This window comes from Panthera leo, chromosome E3 (assembly GCF_018350215.1).
Source record: "Panthera leo isolate Ple1 chromosome E3, P.leo_Ple1_pat1.1, whole genome shotgun sequence".
NCBI lineage: Eukaryota > Metazoa > Chordata > Mammalia > Carnivora > Felidae > Panthera > Panthera leo.
The window spans coordinates 16,263,860-16,283,407 of record NC_056694.1 but is presented as its reverse complement, the minus strand read 5'-3'; the positions used below and the strand labels follow the sequence as shown (position 1 = coordinate 16,283,407).

The 19,548-nt window shown below is 37.6% G+C and overlaps 1 protein-coding gene across 1 annotated transcript in view; it reads right to left on the bottom strand.

Annotated features, from left to right (window-relative positions):
* The window catches only part of SEPTIN14 (septin 14), an 87,535-nt gene that overhangs the window by 10,499 nt on the left and 57,488 nt on the right, over positions 1-19,548 (bottom strand). The window contains exons 7-8 of the mRNA XM_042922719.1: positions 10,392-10,488; positions 8,738-8,906 (exon numbers count right to left, since the gene is read on the bottom strand). Coding sequence (XP_042778653.1) covers positions 8,738-8,906; positions 10,392-10,488 — 266 coding nt within the window. The remainder of the gene's footprint in view (positions 1-8,737; positions 8,907-10,391; positions 10,489-19,548) is intronic.

The following is a 19,548-nucleotide window of genomic DNA, read 5'->3' as shown; positions in this document are numbered from 1 at the left end:
TGATCTCACAGTCTGTGAGTTCGAGCCCCGCATCAGGCTCTGTGCTGACAGCTCAGAGGCTGCAACCTCCTTTAGATTCTGTCTCTGTCTCTCTCTGCCCCTCCCCCACTCACACTCTGTCTCTGTCTCTCTCTCTCCAAATATAAATAAACATTAAAAACAAAATTTAAAAAAACAAACAAACAAACAAACAAAAAAAATACAGTATGGTACTGGCACAAAAATAGACAAATAAATGGAACATAATTAAGATCCCCAAAACAAACCCAAGTTTATATGGTCAATTAATCTATGACAAAGGAGGAAAGAATACACAATGGGTAAAAGTCTCTTCAATAATTAACACTGAAAAACTGAACAGCTAGGTGCAAAAGAATGAAAATGGACTACGTTCATATGCCATACACAGAAAGAAACTCGAAATTAATTAATTACCTAAAGCGAAATCTGAAACCATAAAACTCCTAGAAGAAAACATAAGCAATAATCTCTTGGACATTGGTCAACATTTTTCTGCCAACATTTTTCTAGCTATGTCTCCTCAGGGAAAGGGAACAAAGGCAAATATAAACTATTTTGACTACACCAAAATAAAAGACTTTTGTACAGTGGAGGAAACCATCAACCAAATTAAAAGGAAACCTACTGAATGGGATAAAATATTTGCAAATAATATATCTGATATGAGGTTAGTAACAAAAATATATAAAGAACTTCCACAACTCAACACCAAAAAGAAAAAAATAAACTGATAAAAAATGGGCAGAGGATGTGAATAGACATTTTTCCAATGAAAATATACAGATGGCCAACAGACACATGAAAAAATGCTCAACATTACTATCATCAAGGAAATGCAAATCAAAACACAATGAGACATAATCTTACACCTGTCAGATGTTGGTATGATGTGGCAAAAAGGGAATCCTCATGCACTGTTGGTTGGAATGTAAATTGGTACAAGTGCTGTGGAAAAAAATATGGAGGTTCCTTAAAAAGTTAAAAATAGAAATACCATAGGTTCCAGTAATTCCACTACTGGTTATTTACCCCCCAAAATGAAAACGTTAATTCAAATATATATTATATAAATATATATAATATATTATATATAATATAAATATATATTATTTATTGTATATAATATATAATATATAATATTATATATATGTTATATATATTATATATTATTTATATTATATATATAATATATGTATATATATGAAATCAAATATATATTTGGATATATATTTGATTATTTGGATCTAAATAATATATATTTGGATCCATATATATTCAAATATATATATTTGAATCCTTAAGTGTGCTTCAGCATTATTTACCATAGCCAAGACATGGAGGCAACATAAGTTTCCATCAATAGATGAATGGATATGTGGGGATATGTGGGGATATGTGTAGATGAATGGGATGTGGGGTATGTCTGTGTGTATGCTGTGTGTGTGTGTAAATATTACTCAGCCTTAAAAAAGAATAAGATCTTGCTATTTGTGACAACAGGGATGGACCAAGAGGGTACTAAGCTCAGTGAAATGTCATAGAAAGAAAAATGATTTCACTTATATGTGGAATGTAAAAAACAAAGCAGATGAACAAATAAGCAAACAATAAAAGGAGGAACAGACAAATAAATACGAACAAACTGGTGCTTACCAAAGGCTAGGGGAATGGGAGATGGGAAAAATGGGTGAAAGGGAGTGAGGGGGTAGAGGCTCCTCGTTATGAAATAAGTAAGGCAAGTGGGTGAAAGGTACACCATAGGAAATAAAGTCCATGGTATCATAATGGTGTTGTGTGGTGACAGATGGTAACTACACTTGTAGTGAGTGTAGCAGAATGTAAAAGTTGTCAAGTCATTATGTGTACACCTTAAACTAATGTAATGTGTATCACTATAGTTAATTTTTAAAAATTATTTTATGAGTGAGAAAAATCTTGTTTTCACATTTTTTTTTAATTTTTTTAACGTTTATTTATTTTTGAGACAGAGAGAGACAGAGCATGAACAGGGGAGGGGCAGAGAGAGAGGGAGACACAGAATCTGAAACAGGCTCCAGGCTCCAAGCTGTCAGCACAGAGCCTGATGCAGGGCTCGAACTCATGGATCTGAGATCATGACCTGAGCCGGTCAGACACTTAACCAACCAAGCTACCCAGGCGCCCCATGGTTTTCACATCTTTCTTAGGAAGTCTATCTCTTCTCCCAAAATAAAAATTAAATATTAAGTCAGACATCTTTCAAAATATAATTCAGTTAAAATAACCAGTTCAATTTTGTTTGTCTTCAAAATACCTGAAAAAATCAGCATATCTGGATCATACCACACTCATCATTTGCAGCACAAAAACTATTCTACTTAAATATCACTAAATACACCTACTCTCAAACTATTTTCACTTGAATTCTACAACATTCCACTGTGGCTTTTCCTCTCTCTTTCATCCAACATTCAATGTCCTTTGTCATCCTTCTTAATATTCTTTGCCAGCTTTTATCAATAAAGGCCTTGCCAATATTTGGAAACCTTCTTCATGTACATCTATTTCATATAAAATACAAAAATAAAAACAATATAATGTTTTTCTTTTGGATACACATTTCAGCATATATACATATTGGATACATTGGATACTCTTTTTTGAGCATATAAATGAGCCCTTTAATTATGTTGTTCCTAACAACTCTCTCCAAGTCTGAAGATGATTAAAAAACAAAATTTGAGATTATCCATTTGGATACAACATGGCAGAGAAGTAGGGGGATCTGAAGTTCCCTCATCTCTCAAACACAGCAGTGTTGAGGCAAAGGACTTTGAACTCCAAGAGTCTGGGCGACCAAGTAACAGAGATGCCTCCAGGGACCCACTGGGACAAACTGGCAGGCCATTGGTGTGTGATTACAAACTGGGAGAGATAAAACGGGCAGCAGAGGAATGGAGGGGAAGGATCACCTTCTGTGGAGAGACAAAGGGAAGAGAAAGAGAGGGTGGGAAAGCATAGGACTGTATCTGGACAGGAGAAAAACCACAGACCAGGACTGAGAAAGATCCAATCTCTTAACTGTGGGGCTTTCTCCGGATTGGACGAGCTGCCCTGTTTGCACACCTGGGGAAGAGGAGAGCCAGTCCCAAGCTCAGTAACTAGTTCAGAGGTGCAGTCTACAGAGGGAGAAAGCAATTCCCTCCCTGGAGTGGTGTGGGAAAGAAGGTATATAACCATTCAGAGGAAAAAGACTGCCTGCACCTGCCAGCCAGAGACCATATATCTGGCAGTGCAAAGAGGCACTTCCCAAAACTTAGGGTGTATAGAGTGGGAACCTTTAGACATCGGGGTTTAGGTCCCAGCCAAGATGCAGGGAGGCACAGAAATCAGTGGAGCAGGACAAACCACCTTGTTTGAGCCCATGGCACAGTGAAGACAGCCTGAACAGAGTGGTTTGGGACACACTGTCCATGGAGGAGAGACTAGGGTGTCATTTTTCTCCCCATCACCAATAATGTGGGGCTTCAGGGAATGAACAGTGAGCCCAGAGTGGAAGCAGGACCCGCCTACACCAAACCATGCCCCTCTGTGCCTGGTAACTGTGTATCTACGAGAGCAGGATTGACACTGATGAACCAGACAGCCCCTCCTCAAGACCAGCGCTGTTGCATTGCCTGATTTAATTTTCAGACAATTCTTATTATATAGACATAGTCTTCCTTCCTTTTCTCCTTCTTATCTCTCCCCTTCTAGAGTCTGGTTATTCTGATTGTTGGTTTGTTTAAGCAGATATATTTAATCTATTGGCTTTATACATGTTATACACCTCCTTCTTTATTTTCCTTTCTCTCTCTCTGGATTAATCCATACAGTTTCTCTGGTCAATTTTCCTTTCTTTCTCCCCAACCCTGTCATTTCTCTCTTAGTATGGGATAAGGCCTATTCCATAAGCACTATCTCCACCATATTGTTTACTTGTAGCTGGTGTTTCTGTGGGTTTTTCTGGGTTTTTTTTTTTGTTTGTGTGTGTTTTGTTTGTCTGTTTTCCTTTCCAGGGTTACTTCCATCAACAAATCAAAGTAAACCTGGTTGAAGCATCACTATGAGAAGTGGAGAGATAAAGTAAACCAAAGTCACAACAACTGAGAGCAAGTAACACACTCCAAAAGACACCTATGGAAGGGACAGACTCTGGGCAGTGTATGACACCTCTTTAATATAGTACTTCTTGCAGGTGCAGGGCATGTAACAAACTTTTAAAACACATAAAGGAGAGAAAACCAGTCAAAATGACAATTCTCCTCAAAAGAAATTCCAGGAAGAAATGACAGCTAAAGGATTGATAAACGTTATAACTGGACAAGAATGTAGAATAATCATCATAAGATTAATCACTGGGCTTGGAAAAAAACATACAAGACAACAGAGAAGCTATTGTTGCAGAGATCAAGGAACTAAAAAATAGCCACGATGAATCTAAAAATGCCATAAATGAGGTGAAAAATAAACTAGAGGTGATGACAGTGAAGATTGAAGAGGCAGAGGGGAGAATAAGTGAAATAGAAGATAAATAATGGGAAATTATGAGGCTGAGAAAAAGAGAGTTTTAAAAATTCTGGACCACAAGGGGAGAATTAGACAACTAAGTGATTCAAAGAAGAGGAATAATATCCATATTATAGGAGTTCCAGAAGAAGAAAGAGAGAAAGGGGTGGAAAGTGTACTTGAACAACCATAGTTGAGAACTTCCCCAATCTGGGGAAGAAGATAGACATTGAAATCCAGGAGGCACAGGGAACTCCCTTCAGAGATAACTTGAATTGATCTTGTGCACGACATATCATGATGAAACTGGAGAAATACAAAGATAAAGAGAGAATTCTGAAAGCAGCCAGGGACAAAAGAGTCTTGACATACAAACAGAGACATATAAGGGTAGTAGGAGACCTATATACTGAAACTTGGCAGGCCAGAAAGGAATGGCAGGAATTCTTCAATGTGATGAACAGCAAAAATATCCAGTCAAGAATCCTTTATCCAGCAAGCCTGCCATTCAGAACAGAAGCAGAGATAAAGGTTTTCCCAGACAAACAAAGACTGAAAGGAATTCATCACCACTAACCAGCCCTAGAAGAGATCCTAAGGGGACACTGTAAGTGGAAAGTTGCAAAGACCACAAAGGACCAGAAACATCACTACAAGCATGAAACCTACAGATAACACAATGACTCTGAATCCATATCTTTCGTTAATAACACTTAATGCAAAAGGACTACATGCCACAATCAAAAGACATAGGGTATCAAAATGGATTTAAAAAAAAAAAGACCCATCTGTTTGCTGTCTACAAGAGACCCATTTGAGACCTGAGACCTTTCAGATTGAAAGTGAGGGGATGAAGAACCATGTATCATGCTCCTGGAAGTCAAAAGAAAGCTGGAGTAGCCATACTTATATCAGACAAACTACACTTTCAATTAAAGGCTGTAACAAGAGATAAATATAAATGTCTATGTACTGAATTCAGAAGCCCCCAAATATATAAAACAACTAATCACAAACATAAGCAACCTTGTTGATAAGAATGTGGTAATCGTAGGGGACTTTAATACCCCACTTACAACAATGGACAGATCATCTAGACAGAGTATCAGTAAAGAAACAATGGCCCTGAATGATACATTGGACCAGATGGACTTGACAGATATATTCAGAACTTTTCATGCAAATGCAGAATACACATTCTTCTCGAGTGCACATGGAACATTCTCCAAGATAGATCACATACTGGGTCACAAAACAGCCGTCAATAAATATAAAAGTGAGATCATACCATGCACACTTTCAGATCACAATGCTATGAAACATGAAATAAACCACAGGAAAAAGACTGGAAAACCTCCAAAAGCATGGAGGTTAAAGAACATCTTGCTAAAGAATGAATGGGCCAACCAGGCAATTAGAGAAGAAATTTAAAAATACGTGGAAACAAATGAAAATGAAAATACAACAATCCAAACGCTTTGGGATGCAACAAAGGCAGTCTTGAGGGGAAAATACATTGACATCCAGGCCTATCTCAAGAAACAAGAAATATCCCCAATACAAAATCTAACAGCACACCTAAAGGAACTAGAAGCAGAAGAGAAAAGACACCCCAAACCCAGAAGAATAAGAAGAGAAATAATAAAGATCAGAGCAGAAATAAACATTATAGAATCCAAAAAAAAAAAAAAATAGTAGAACAGATCAATGAAACGAAGAACTGGCATTTTGAAAAAGTAAACAACATTGATAAACCCCTAGCCAGACTTCTCAAAAGAGGAGAGAGGGGACCCAAATAGATAAAATCATAACTGAAAATGGATTTATTACAACCAATCCCTCAGAAATATAAGCAATAATTAAGGAATACTATGAAAAATTATATGCCAACAAAATGGACAACCTGGAAGAAATGGACAAATTCCTAGATACCCACACACTACCAAACTGAAACAGGAAGAAATAGAAAATTTGAACAGACCTATAACTAGTGAAGAAATTGAATCCATTATCAAAAATATCCCCCAAAAATATGAGTCCTGGACCAGATGGCTTCCCTGGGGAATTCTAGCAGACAGTTAAAGCAGAGTTAATGCCTATCCTTCTCAAGCTGTTCCAAAAAAAAAAAAATAGAAACAGAAGGAAAAATTCCAGACTCATTCTATGAAGCCAGCATTACTTTGATTCCTAAACCAGACAGAGACTGAGCAAAAAAAGAGAAGTACAGGCCAATATCCCTGATGAACATGGATGCAAAAATTCTCAACAAGATACCATCATATCAAATTCAACAGCATATTAAAAGAATTATTCACCATGATCAAGTGGGATTCATTCCTGGGCTGCAGGGTGGTTCAATATTCACAACACAATCAATGTGATACATCACATTATTAAAAGAAAAGATAAGAGTCATATGATCCTGTCAATCGATGCAGAAAAAGCATTTGACAAAATACAGCATCGTTTCTTAATAAAAACCCTCGAGAAAGTCAGGGTAGAAGGAACATACTTAAACATCATAAAAGCCATTTGTCAAAAGCCCATAGCTAATGTCATCCTCAGTGAGGAAAAACTGAGAGCTTTCCCCCTGAGATCAGGAACACGACAGGGATGTCCACTCTCACCGCTGTCATGTAATATAGTGTTGGAAGTCCTAGCACCGGCAATCAGACAACAAAAGGAATAAAACTCATCAAAATTGGCAAAGAAAACTCAAACTTTCACTTTTCGCAGACGACATGATACTATACATGGGAAACCTGACAGACTCCATCAAAAGTCTGCTAGAGCGGATAGATCAATTCACCACCATTCCAGGGTCCAAAATCAGCGTACAGAAATCGGCTGCATTTTTATACATCAATAATGTAACAACAGAAAGAGAAATAAAGAATATGATCCCCTTCACCTTTGCACCAAGAATCATAAAATACCTAGGAATAAACCTAACCAAAGACATAAAAGATCTGTATGCTAAAAACTATAGAAAGCTTATGAAGGAAATGTAAGAAGATACAAAGAAATGGGAAAACATTCCATGCTCATGGATTGGAAGAGTAAATATCGTTAAAATCTCAATACTACCCAAAGCAACCTACACATTCAATGCAATCCCAATCAAAATTGCACCAGCATTCTTCCCAAAGCTAGAACAAACAATCCTAAAATTTGTATGGAACCAAAAAAGACCCCAAATAGCCAAAGTAATATTGGAGAAGAAGACCAAAGCGGGAGGCATCACAATCCCAGACTTTAGCCTCTACCACAAAGCTGTAATCATCAAGACAGCATGGTATTGGCACAAAAACAGACTCCTAGACCAACAGAATCGAATAGAGACCCCAGAATTGGACCACAAATGTATGGCCAACTAATCTTTGACAAAGATTAGTGCAGCCACTCTGGAAAACAGTGTAGAGGTTCCTCAGAAAATTAAAATAGATCTACCCTATGACCCATCAATAGCACTGCTAGAAACTTACCCAAGGGATACAGGAGTGCTGATGCATAGGGGCACTAGTACCCCAATGTTTATAGCAGCACTTTTAACAATAGCCAAATTATGGAAAGAGCCTAAATGTCCATCAACTGACGAATGGATAAAGAAGATGTGATTTATATATACAATGGAATACTACTTGGCAATGAGAAAGAATGAAATCTGGCCATTTGCAGCAACGTGTACGGAACTATAAGTTATGCTAAGTGAAATAAGTCAAGCAGAGAGAGACAGATACCATATGTTTTCACTTGTATGTGAATCCTGAGAAACTTAACAGAAGACTGTGGGGAAAGGAAGGGGAAAAATAGTTATAAACAGAGATGAAGGGAGGCAAACCATAAGAGACTCTTAAATACAGAGAAGAAACTGAGGGTGGGCAAGAGGGGAAAATGGGTGATGGGCATTGAGGAAGGCGCTTGTTGGGATGAGCACTGGGTGTTGGATGTAAGCTATAGGCCACAGGAATTGACCCTAAAAACCAAGAGCACACTTTACATACTGTATGTAAACCAATTTGACAATAAATTATATTTTAAAATAAAAAAAAATAAGACATTAAAAAAATTCAGTATGACCCAGAATGTGAAAAGTAGTTATTCTCATTCCCAAACGACTGCATATCATCGTTGTAGGGGATTTCTAAATCACCCATTAGCTTGTTCTGATATGCTCTTCTCTACTCACCTAAGTGGCTTGTTGTCTGGGCCCACATCAGTAAAGCCCATTTTCTCCAGTTTGCAGCACCTATAACGTTCATAGTGCTGAGTGTGAGTTTGTTCTTTCAGGTCTTCCATATTTATACAAAGAAGCATATCCCGGAGCTTGACAAAGTCACAGTGATTTTCATTTTCCACTAGGTAGAAAAATAAGGAAGTAACAACACTCATTAATTCTTGCAACCCAATCAGTATTCTAGAGTGGATATGTGCATGAAAAACATTTAAAATAACAGCTAAGAGATCGTTCTGTTAAATAGCTATAATTCTTTGTAACTATGATTATATGGGACATATCTATTATAGGCAGAGTTTATTTTTGGACCAGGAAAGTTGCTTTAAGTTTATTAGTCAAAGAATAAATAAGAAACAGTGAAATAATATGTTATATTAGTGTACGGCACAGTTTTTCATTAATATTGTTAGTATTTTACAAACTGTCCCCCAAGGTATTTCACTGAGTGCTAACACAGAATATTTCACTAATGAAACACTTTATTTTAGTTAATGTAAATCCTGCTGACATGAAAACATTAAAAGTTATGCATGTTTCAGTTCTCTATTTCTATTTATACCCCATATTTATGAGACCAAATTAGTCAATATCCAAAATCAACCAATTAGTTTATATGGCCCTTTCCTGTGTTTGTCATATCCAGACTACTGGGCACAATATATACTTTATTGTGCATGATATTGTAGCCAAATTTAATATACATTAAAATATATTGTTTTTAGGGGCGCCTGGGTGGCTCGGTAGGTTAAGCAGCCGACTTTGGCTCAGGTCACGATCTCGCGGTCCGTGAGTTCGAGCCCCGCGTCGGGCTCTGGGCTGATGGCTCAGAGCCTGGAGCCTGCTTCCGATTCTGTGTCTCCCTCTCTCTCTCCCCCTCCCCCGTTCATGCTCTGTCTCTCTCTGTCTCAAAAATAAATAAAAAAAAACGTTAAAAAAATATATATTGTTTTTAAGTGTGTTTCATAAGTTTAATTTTTAATATATCAATTAATAAAACATTTTTGAAACTAGTATAATTGGAGATAATCCAATCCCCAATAATCTGTATTACAATCATATAAACCAGAGAATAAATGACCGCCTATTAGAATATTTCAATTCATCATGATGTTAGATAGCTAATATAAGTATATAGGTATGAATTTTCCAAAGGTAAATTACATTTCTTTTTTTTTAAATAGCTTACCATCCTTTTTCTCTGGTGGTCACTTAATGCTTTACAAATTAAGTAGTCATTAATTCATGTAACGGGTTTTAAAGACTGGTATTTATACTTTAATATTGTTCAAAGTTCTTTCCTTCAAAGCACTTTCCAACATTCTGAATGTAGTAGTTTATGCAGAGAGAGATACTATGTATATGTCAGGTTGGGGTAAATGAGGAGGTTCTACCAAACCTCTAAGAATTTTTTTCTAAAGCACCACCTGGTAAACTTCTGTGAGAATGAATTATAAAGTGAGAATTCAGTGCTCCTAATTAGTAACTCTCAATTTACTATTTAGCAGCAATTACCACTACTGACTCAAGTTAAAATATTTTAGGACTATGAGAATACACACACACACAGTCTTTCCAGAGCAAGCCTGCTCACTTTTATCACATTTACCTTGTAAAACTCCCCAAGGGTACTGACGGCCTCTGACCATTCTTTTTCCAACTTTCACTTCATCCATACTCCCTACTACAGCAAAAGGTAATTGTCCCTAGAAAGTAAGAACAACTTTCATTATGTTCCCTTATACCAATAAGGCCTACTCTGTTACCTATTTCCGTTGTGGAAATCAAAAGAAAGAATATTATGTTTATTCAAACAAGTTTATCTACCCTGCCTCAGATTTTATGACTTGCAATAAATTTGTGCAAATTAATTTCTGCAAACATTATTGTCAGGTCATGCACACAAATGAAAACTACTGAGTAGAGGCTAAAGCAAGGCATTCTGCTGTGGGGAATACAAATAAAAAATATTTTTACGAGACACAATTTTTTTCACATTGTCTTTACCCCAAAACAAAAAATGTTGAGGAAATAATATGTAAACCACTTTTTAAAATGTTTATTTATTTTTAAGAGAGAGAACAGGGTAGGGGCAGAGAGAGGGAGATAGAGGATCTGAAGTCAACTCTTTGCTGACAGCAGAAAGCCCAAGGTGGGGCTCCAACTCATTAATTGCAAGATCATGACCTGAGCCTAAGTTGGACACTTAACCAACTGAGTCACCTAGGTGCCCTATGTGTAAACCACTTTTAACTCCAATATACAAGTTAAATGGAAAATATTGATAAAAAACTGTAATAATAAATGGATATACAATTAGGGTATATTAATAAATACTACCATACATGCATCAATAAATTCTAAACATAATTAAAGGGTCTTTCTGGGAGGTGAGAATCAGAGAGAGTCTGAAAATTAATGTGCAACCAAACGGAGATTTGGGAAGATAATAAGCAAAGTGAGAAGAATAATCACAGGTAATAATGAGGTTTTCAACAGGCTGTAAAGACAGCAGAAATATTCAAGATAAATTCATGATCTGTCAGAAGTTATATAGATTGAATAGAAAGGTTGATATACAAGAAATGTCTAACATAAAAATTAGTAAGCATCAATATAAATACTTAATACCTAATAATATTTAATTTATTAATTGATTTTGATGAAAATGTATTCCCTATGAATTCCTAGAGGTACAATTAGATAGGAAAGGCCAAAATATTTAGGACAAAATCTGAAGAAAATTTAACAGAGAAGAATAAATATAAATTTTACAGACTCAGCTTTTCAATTCAGAAGTCTGTTTAGAGTGTGAAATCTTACAATAAATGGTATATGAAAAATACCAAAAGAGAAATGGAAGAAACATAATTTTTATTTATCAATTATTTGTTATAGATTGACCCTGTGTATCAGGCACTTCACAAAGACTATGGCATTTATACCTCACAAAAAGCCTCAATAGTCGTATCAATGATCCCATAGTGCAGATACATTAAAAACCTCAGGGAATATAGAAATTCTATAGAATTCTACAGGATTTTATTGATTTTTTAAAATAGTTTTACCTTTTTTAAAAGTTTTTATTTAAATCCCATTAGTTAACATACAGTGTAATATTAGTTTCAGGTGTACAATATAATGATTCAACACCTCCATACAGCACTTAGTGGTCATTCCCCATACCCATTCCCCTCTGGTAACCATCGGTTTGTCATCAATAGTTAAGAGTCTGTTTCGTGGCTCCCATCTTTTCCTTTGCTCATTTGTCTTGTTTCTTAAATTCTGCATATGAGTGAAATTTTATGGCATTTGTCTCTCTGACTTATTTCCCTTAGCACTATACTCTCCAGCTTCATCCATGTCATTACAAATAGCAACATTTCATTCTTTCTATGGCTGAATAATATTTAATTTTATATATGTACCATATTTCTTTATCCATTCATCTATTGATGGATACTTGGGCTGCTTCCACAATTTGGCTATTGTAAATCATGCTAAAATAAAAATAGAGGTGTATGTATCCATTTGAATTAGTGTTTCTGCACTTGGGGCGTTCATACCAGTAGTGTGATTGCTAGATCTTACGGTACTTCTATTTTCAAATTTCTAAGTGAACTTCATACTGTTTTTCTATTTTGTTTCTTAAATTCCCATATTATTTTTGCTTCCACTTACATGGTAAATGTTTTTCATACTTCCACTTTTATTTATTTTTAAATTTTTATTTTAATTTTTAATTCTTTTTTAATTAAATATAATTTATTGTCAAGTTGATTTCCATACCACACTCAGTGCTCATCCCAACAGTGCCCTCCTCAATGCCCATCACAAAATTTCCTTCTTCCCCCATCCCCCATCAACCCTGAGTTCTCAGTATTTAGAACCTCTTATGGTTGGTGTCCCTCTCTCTCTGTAACTTCCCCCCCTTCACCACCCCCCTATTTCCCTGTCAAGTTTCTCAGGAAACATGGTGAAATCATATGGTATCTGTCTCTCTCTGCTTGACTTATTTCACTTAGCATAACTTATAGTTCCGTACACGTTGCTGCAAATGGCCAGATTTCATTCTTTCTCATTGCCAAGTAGTATTCCATTGTATATATAAATCACATCTTCTTTATCCATTCGTCAGTTGATGGACATTTAGGCTCTTTCCATAATTTGGCTATTGTTAAAAGTGCTGCTATAAACATTGGGGTACTAGTGCCCCTATGCATCAGCACTCCTGTATCCCTTGGGTAAGTTTCTAGCAGTGCTATTGATGGGTCATAGGGTAGATCTATTTTAATTTTCTGAGGAACCTCTACACTGTTTTCCAGAGTGGCTGCACTAATCTTTGTCAAAGATTAGTTGGCCATACATTTGTGGTCCAATTCTGGGGTCTCTATTCGATTCTGTTGGTCTAGGAGTCTGTTTTTGTGCCAATACCATGCTGTCTTGATGATTACAGCTTTGTGGTAGAGGCTAAAGTCTGGGATTGTGATGCCTCCCGCTTTGGTCTTCTTCTCCAATATTACTTTGGCTATTTGGGGTCTTTTTTGGTTCCATACAAATTTTAGGATTGTTTGTTCTAGCTTTGGGAAGAATGCTGGTGCAATTTTGATTGGGATTGCATTGAATGTGTAGGTTGCTTTGGGTAGTATTGAGATTTTAACGATATTTACTCTTCCAATCCATGAGCATGGAATGTTTTCCCATTTCTTTGTATCTTCTTACATTTCCTTCATAAGCTTTCTATAGTTTTTAGCATACAGATCTTTTATGTCTTTGGTTAGGTTTATTCCTAGGTATTTTATGATTCTTGGTGCAAAGGTGAAGGGGATCATATTCTTTATTTCTCTTTCTGTTGTTACATTATTGATGTATAAAAATGCAGCCGATTTCTGTACGCTGATTTTGGACCCTGGAATGGTGGTGAATTGATCTATCCGCTCTAGCAGACTTTTGATGGAGTCTGTCAGGTTTCCCATGTATAGTATCATGTCGTCTGCGAAAAGTGAAAGTTTGAGTTTTCTTTGCCAATTTTGATGAGTTTTATTCCTTTTGTTGTCTGATTGCCGGTGCTAGGACTTCCAACACTATATTACATGACAGCGGTGAGAGTGGACATCCCTGTCGTGTTCCTGATCTCAGGGGGAAAGCTCTCAGTTTTTCCTCACTGAGGATGACATTAGCTATGGGCTTTTGACAAATGGCTTTTATGATGTTTAAGTATGTTCCTTCTACCCTGACTTTCTCGAGGGTTTTTATTAAGAAACGATGCTGTATTTTGTCAAATGCTTTTTCTGCATCGATTGACAGGATCATATGACTCTTATCTTTTCTTTTAATAATGTGATGTATCACATTGATTGTGTTGTGAATATTGAACCACCCTGCAGCCCAGGAATGAATCCCACTTGATCATGGTGAATAATTCTTTTAATATGCTGTTGAATTTGATATGATGGTATCTTGTTGAGAATTTTTGCATCCATGTTCATCAGGGATATTGGCCTGTACTTCTCTTTTTTTGCTCAGTCTCTGTCTGGTTTAGGAATCAAAGTAATGCTGGCTTCATAGAATGAGTCTGGAATTTTTCCTTCTGTTTCTATTTTTTTTTTTTTTGGAACAGCTTGAGAAGGATAGGCATTAACTCTGCTTTAACTGTCTGCTAGAATTCCCCAGGGAAGCCATCTGGTCCAGGACTCATATTTTTGGGGGATATTTTTGATAATGGATTCAATTTCTTCACTAGTTATAGGTCTGTTCAAATTTTCTATTTCTTCCTGTTTCAGTTTGGTAGTGTGTGGGTATCTAGGAATTTGTCCATTTCTTCCAGGTTGTCCATTTTGTTGGCATATAATTTTTCATAGTATTCCTTAATTATTGCTTATATTTCTGAGGGATTGGTTGTAATAAATCCATTTTCAGTTATGATTTTATCTATTTGGGTCCCCTCTCTCCTCTTTTGAGAAGTCTGGCTAGGGGTTTATCAATGTTGTTTACTTTTTCAAAATGCCAGTTCTTCGTTTCATTGATCTGTTCTACTATTTTTTTTTTTTTTTGGATTCTATAATGTTTATTTCTGCTCTGATCTTTATTATTTCTCTTCTTATTCTTCTGGGTTTGGGGTGTCTTTTCTCTTCTGCTTCTAGTTCCTTTAGGTGTGCTGTTAGATTTTGTATTGGGGATATTTCTTGTTTCTTGAGATAGGCCTGGATGTCAATGTATTTTCCCCTCAAGACTGCCTTTGTTGCATCCCAAAGCGTTTGGATTGTTGTATTTTCATTTTCATTTGTTTCCACGTATTTTTAAATTTCTTCTCTAATTGCCTGGTTGGCCCATTCATTCTTTAGCAAGATGTTCTTTAACCTCCATGCTTTTGGAGGTTTTCCAGTCTTTTTCCTGTGGTTTATTTCATGTTTCATAGCATTGTGATCTGAAAGTGTGCATGGTATGATCTCACTTTTATATTTATTGACGGCTGTTTTGTGACCCAGTATGTGATCTATCTTGGAGAATGTTCCATGTGCACTCGAGAAGAATGTGTATTCTGCATTTGCATGAAAAGTTCTGAATATATCTGTCAAGTCCATCTGGTCCAATGTATCATTCAGGGCCATTGTTTCTTTACTGATACTCTGTCTAGATGATCTGTCCATTGTTGTAAGTGGGGTATTAAAGTCCCCTACGATTACCACATTCTTATCAACAAGGTTGCTTATGTTTGTGATTAGTTGTTTTATATATTTGGGGGCTTCTGAATTCAGTACATAGACATTTATATTTATCTCTTGTTACAGCCTTTAATTGAAAGTGTAGTTTGTCTGATATAAGTATGGCTACTCCAGCTTTCTTTTGACTTCCAGGAGCATGATACATGGTTCTTCATCCCCTCACTTTCAATCTGAAAGGTCTCAGGTCTCAAATGGGTCTCTTGTAGACAGCAAACAGATGGGTCTTTTTTTTTTTAAATCCATTTTGATACCCTATGTCTTTTGATTGTGGCATGTAGTCCTTTTGCATTAAGTGTTATTAACGAAAGATATGGATTCAGAGTCATTGTGTTATCTGTAGGTTTCATGCTTGTAGTGATGTTTCTGGTCCTTTGTGGTCTTTGCAACTTTCCACTTACAGTGTCCCCTTAGGATCTCTTCTAGGGCTGGTTAGTGGTGATGAATTCCTTTCAGTCTTTGTTTGTCTGGGAAAACCTTTATCTCTGCTTCTGTTCTGAATGGCAGGCTTGCTGGATAAAGGATTCTTGACTGGATATTTTTGCTGTTCATCACATTGAAGAATTCCTGCCATTCCTTTCTGGCCTGCCAAGTTTCAGTATATAGGTCTCCTACTACCCTTATATGTCTCTGTTTGTATGTCAAGACTCTTTTGTCCCTGGCTGCTTTCAGAATTTTCTCTTTATCCTTGTATTTTGCCAGTTTCACTATGATATGTCGTGCAGAGGATCAATTCAAGTTACGTCTGAAGGGAGTTCTCTGCGTCTCTTTGATTTCAATGCCTGTTTCCTTCCCCAGATCAGAGAAGTTCTCAGCTATGATCTGTTCAAGTACACCTTCAGCACCTTTCTCTCATTTTCTTCTGAAATTCCTACCATACAGGTATTTTTCCATTTCATCACATCATTTAGTTCTCTAATTCTCACCTCGTACTCCTGGATTTTTTTATCTCTCTTTTTCTCAGCTTCCTCTTTTTCCATAATTTTATCTTCTAATTCACACATTCTCCCCTCTGCCTCTTCAATCCACGCTGTGGCCACCTCCATTTATTTTGTACCTCATTTATAGCAATTTTTAATTCATCATGATTATTTTTTAGTCCCTTGATCTCTGTAGCAATAGATTCTCTGCTGTCCTCTATGCTTTTTTCAAGCTCAGCAATTAATTTTATAACTATTATTCTAAATTCTTATTCAGTTATATTGCTTAAGTCGGTTTTGATCAATTTGTTAGCTGCTGCTACTTCCTGGAATTTCTTTCCAGGAGAATTCTTCCATTTCATCATTTTGGCTAGTTTTCTGTCCCTTATGTGTTTTAAAAGCTTGTTGTGTTCTCTGCACCTGCGAGCACTGATACATTAAAGGGGGGGGGTGTCATACACTCCAGGGCCTGGCACCTCAGGAAGTGTTTTTTTTTGAGATTGTTACTTGCTCTCTGTTGTGACTTTGGTTATTTTATTACCCTACTCATAGTGATATTTTGGACCCTCCACCAGATGTGCTTTGATTTGTTCCTTGGTGTAACCCTGTAAAGGAAAACAGACAAACAGGAGACAAAACACACAAACACCCAAACCAATAAAGAAAAACAAAAAACTTAAAACAAAAATCCCAAAAACACCTACAAGTAAAGAACAGGGTGGAGGCGGTGCTGATGGAAGAGCACATACAAAGAGAGAAATTACAGGAGCGGTAACCAAGAAAAAATAAACATTGACTAGGCAGAGAGAAAGGCTTAATCCAGAGAGAGAGAAAGGAAAATAAGGAAGGAGGTGGGCAAAAAGAAATGAAGATAAGGTAAACCAGACAGAGACTATATGGCTTGATTATTCCAGAAAGAGAGAAAGGAATATAAAGAAGGAGGTGTAAAACATGTTATCAAGAGAATGGATTAAATATGTCTGTTTAGACAGACTGCTAACCAGAGTAACCAGCCTAGAGGAGGGAAGAGATAAGGAGGAGAAATGGGGTTTGGGGGGGAGTATATATTCATATATCCAGAATTGATGTAGAATTAATCTAGACAGTGCTGCATCACTGGTTTGGGAGAACTGTGCACAGGGTCTGTCAGTTTACACAGTTACCCAGTGCGAAGGGGCATGGTTTGGTGTAGCCTGGACCCACCTCCCCTATGGGCCCTGGGACTGATTCCTGAGGCCCCACATTAGTGGTGGTGGTGGGGGAGGGGAATGGTGATACCCCAGTCTCAACAGACCTGGACCCTGTGGACTCCATTTGAGTCATCCTTACTGTGCCATGGGCACGTATGTAGTGGTCCTTCTCTCTCCTCCAACTCCCCTGACCCTGCGTTTGGCTAGGATTCAAAGTCCCACTCCATGCACTCCTGCACTGGGGAAGCCCCTCTCAGTGCGGCCTGATATGTGGTCCCAGCTGGCTTTGTCTGTATCACTGCACTTCAGAGAAGACCGCCTTCTCCTACTGTGAACTGCACTGCTGACCTCACCACCAAGCCCCAGGGGTGGCGGATGCAGGCAGATGCAGGCAGGCTTTGTCTTTTTCCACAGCACTCCAGGGAGGGGCCACTTTCCCCTACAGTGATCTACACCCTCGACCCAGCCACTGAGCCCAGAGGTGGTGGGTGCAAGCAGGCTTTGTACTATTGTACAGCCCTCCAGGGAGGGGACCGCTTTCTCCACCTGTGGATTGTGCCCCTGACCTACCACCTAACCCACGCCTGGCTCCCTTCCTCCCCAGGTGTGTGAACAGGGATCCAGCACCAGTCTAAAGAAAGCCCCCCAGTTAGAGATAGGGTCCCTCTCAGTCCCAGTCCGAGGTCTTTCTCCTGTCCAGATATGGTCCTACACTTCCCTAGCCACTCTTTCTCTTCCCTTTGTCTCTGCAGAAGGGAATCCCTCCCGTCCGTGCCCATGTGGCCTTTCTTATTTCCCCCAGTGTGCAATCACCTGCCTATCTTTTCTCCAGTTTTCCCATTTTCTTCCTGGTAGATTCAGTCTCTTTTCCTCCCAGACTCTAGGATTCAAAGTCCTTTGACTTCAGCACCTCTTTGTTTGAGAGATGAGGGAAGTATGGATCCCCCTGCTTCTCCACCATGTTGACCTAGTCACCTTTAATTCTTTTCCATACCTCCTCTGTTAAACTGTGTGTGTCTTTAGGTCTGAAGTGAGTCTTTTGTAATCAATATATAGATGGGTCTTGCCTTTTTAACCATTCAGTCATTCTATGTCTTTGAATCCATTTATTTTAATCCATTTATCATTAAAGTAATATTGAAAAATGTGTTTATTGCCAGTTGTTACTTGTTTTACAGTCATTTTTATGGTTCTTCTCTATTCTTTCCCTCTTCTCTTGCCCTCTTCCCTTGTGGTTTTTTGGTTTCCTTTAGTATTATTCTTGACTTTCTTTCTTATTTTTTTTGTTTTGTATCTAATATAGGTTTGTGATTTTTATTTATTTTTAATATAAAATTTATTGTCAAATTGGTTTCCATGCAACACCCAGTGCTCATCCCAACAGGTGACCTCCTCAATACCCATCAACCACCCACCCCTCCCTCCCCCCATAAACCCTCAGTTTGTTCTCAGTTTTTAGGAGTCTCTTGTGTTTTGGCTCCCTCCCTCTTTCACCATTTTTTTTCCTTCCCCTCCCCCATGGTTTCCTGTTAAGTTTCTCAGGATCCACATAAGAGTGAAAACATATGGAATCTGTCCCTCTCTGTATGACTTATTTCACTTAGCATAACACTCTCCAGTTCCATCCACGTTGCTACAAAAGGCCATATTTCATTCTTTCTCATTGCCACGTAGTATTCCATTGTGTATATAAACCACAATTTCTTTATCCATTCATCAGTTGATAGACATTTAGCCTCTTTCCATAATTTAGCTATTGTTGAGAGTGCTGCTATAAACATTGGGGTACAAGTGCCTCTATGCATCAGCACTCCTGTATCCCTTTGGTAAATTCCTAGCAGTGCTACTGCTAGGTCATAGGGTAAGTCTATTTTAATTTTTTGAGGAACCTCTACCCTGTTTTCCAGAGCGGTTGCACGAGTTTGCATTCCCAC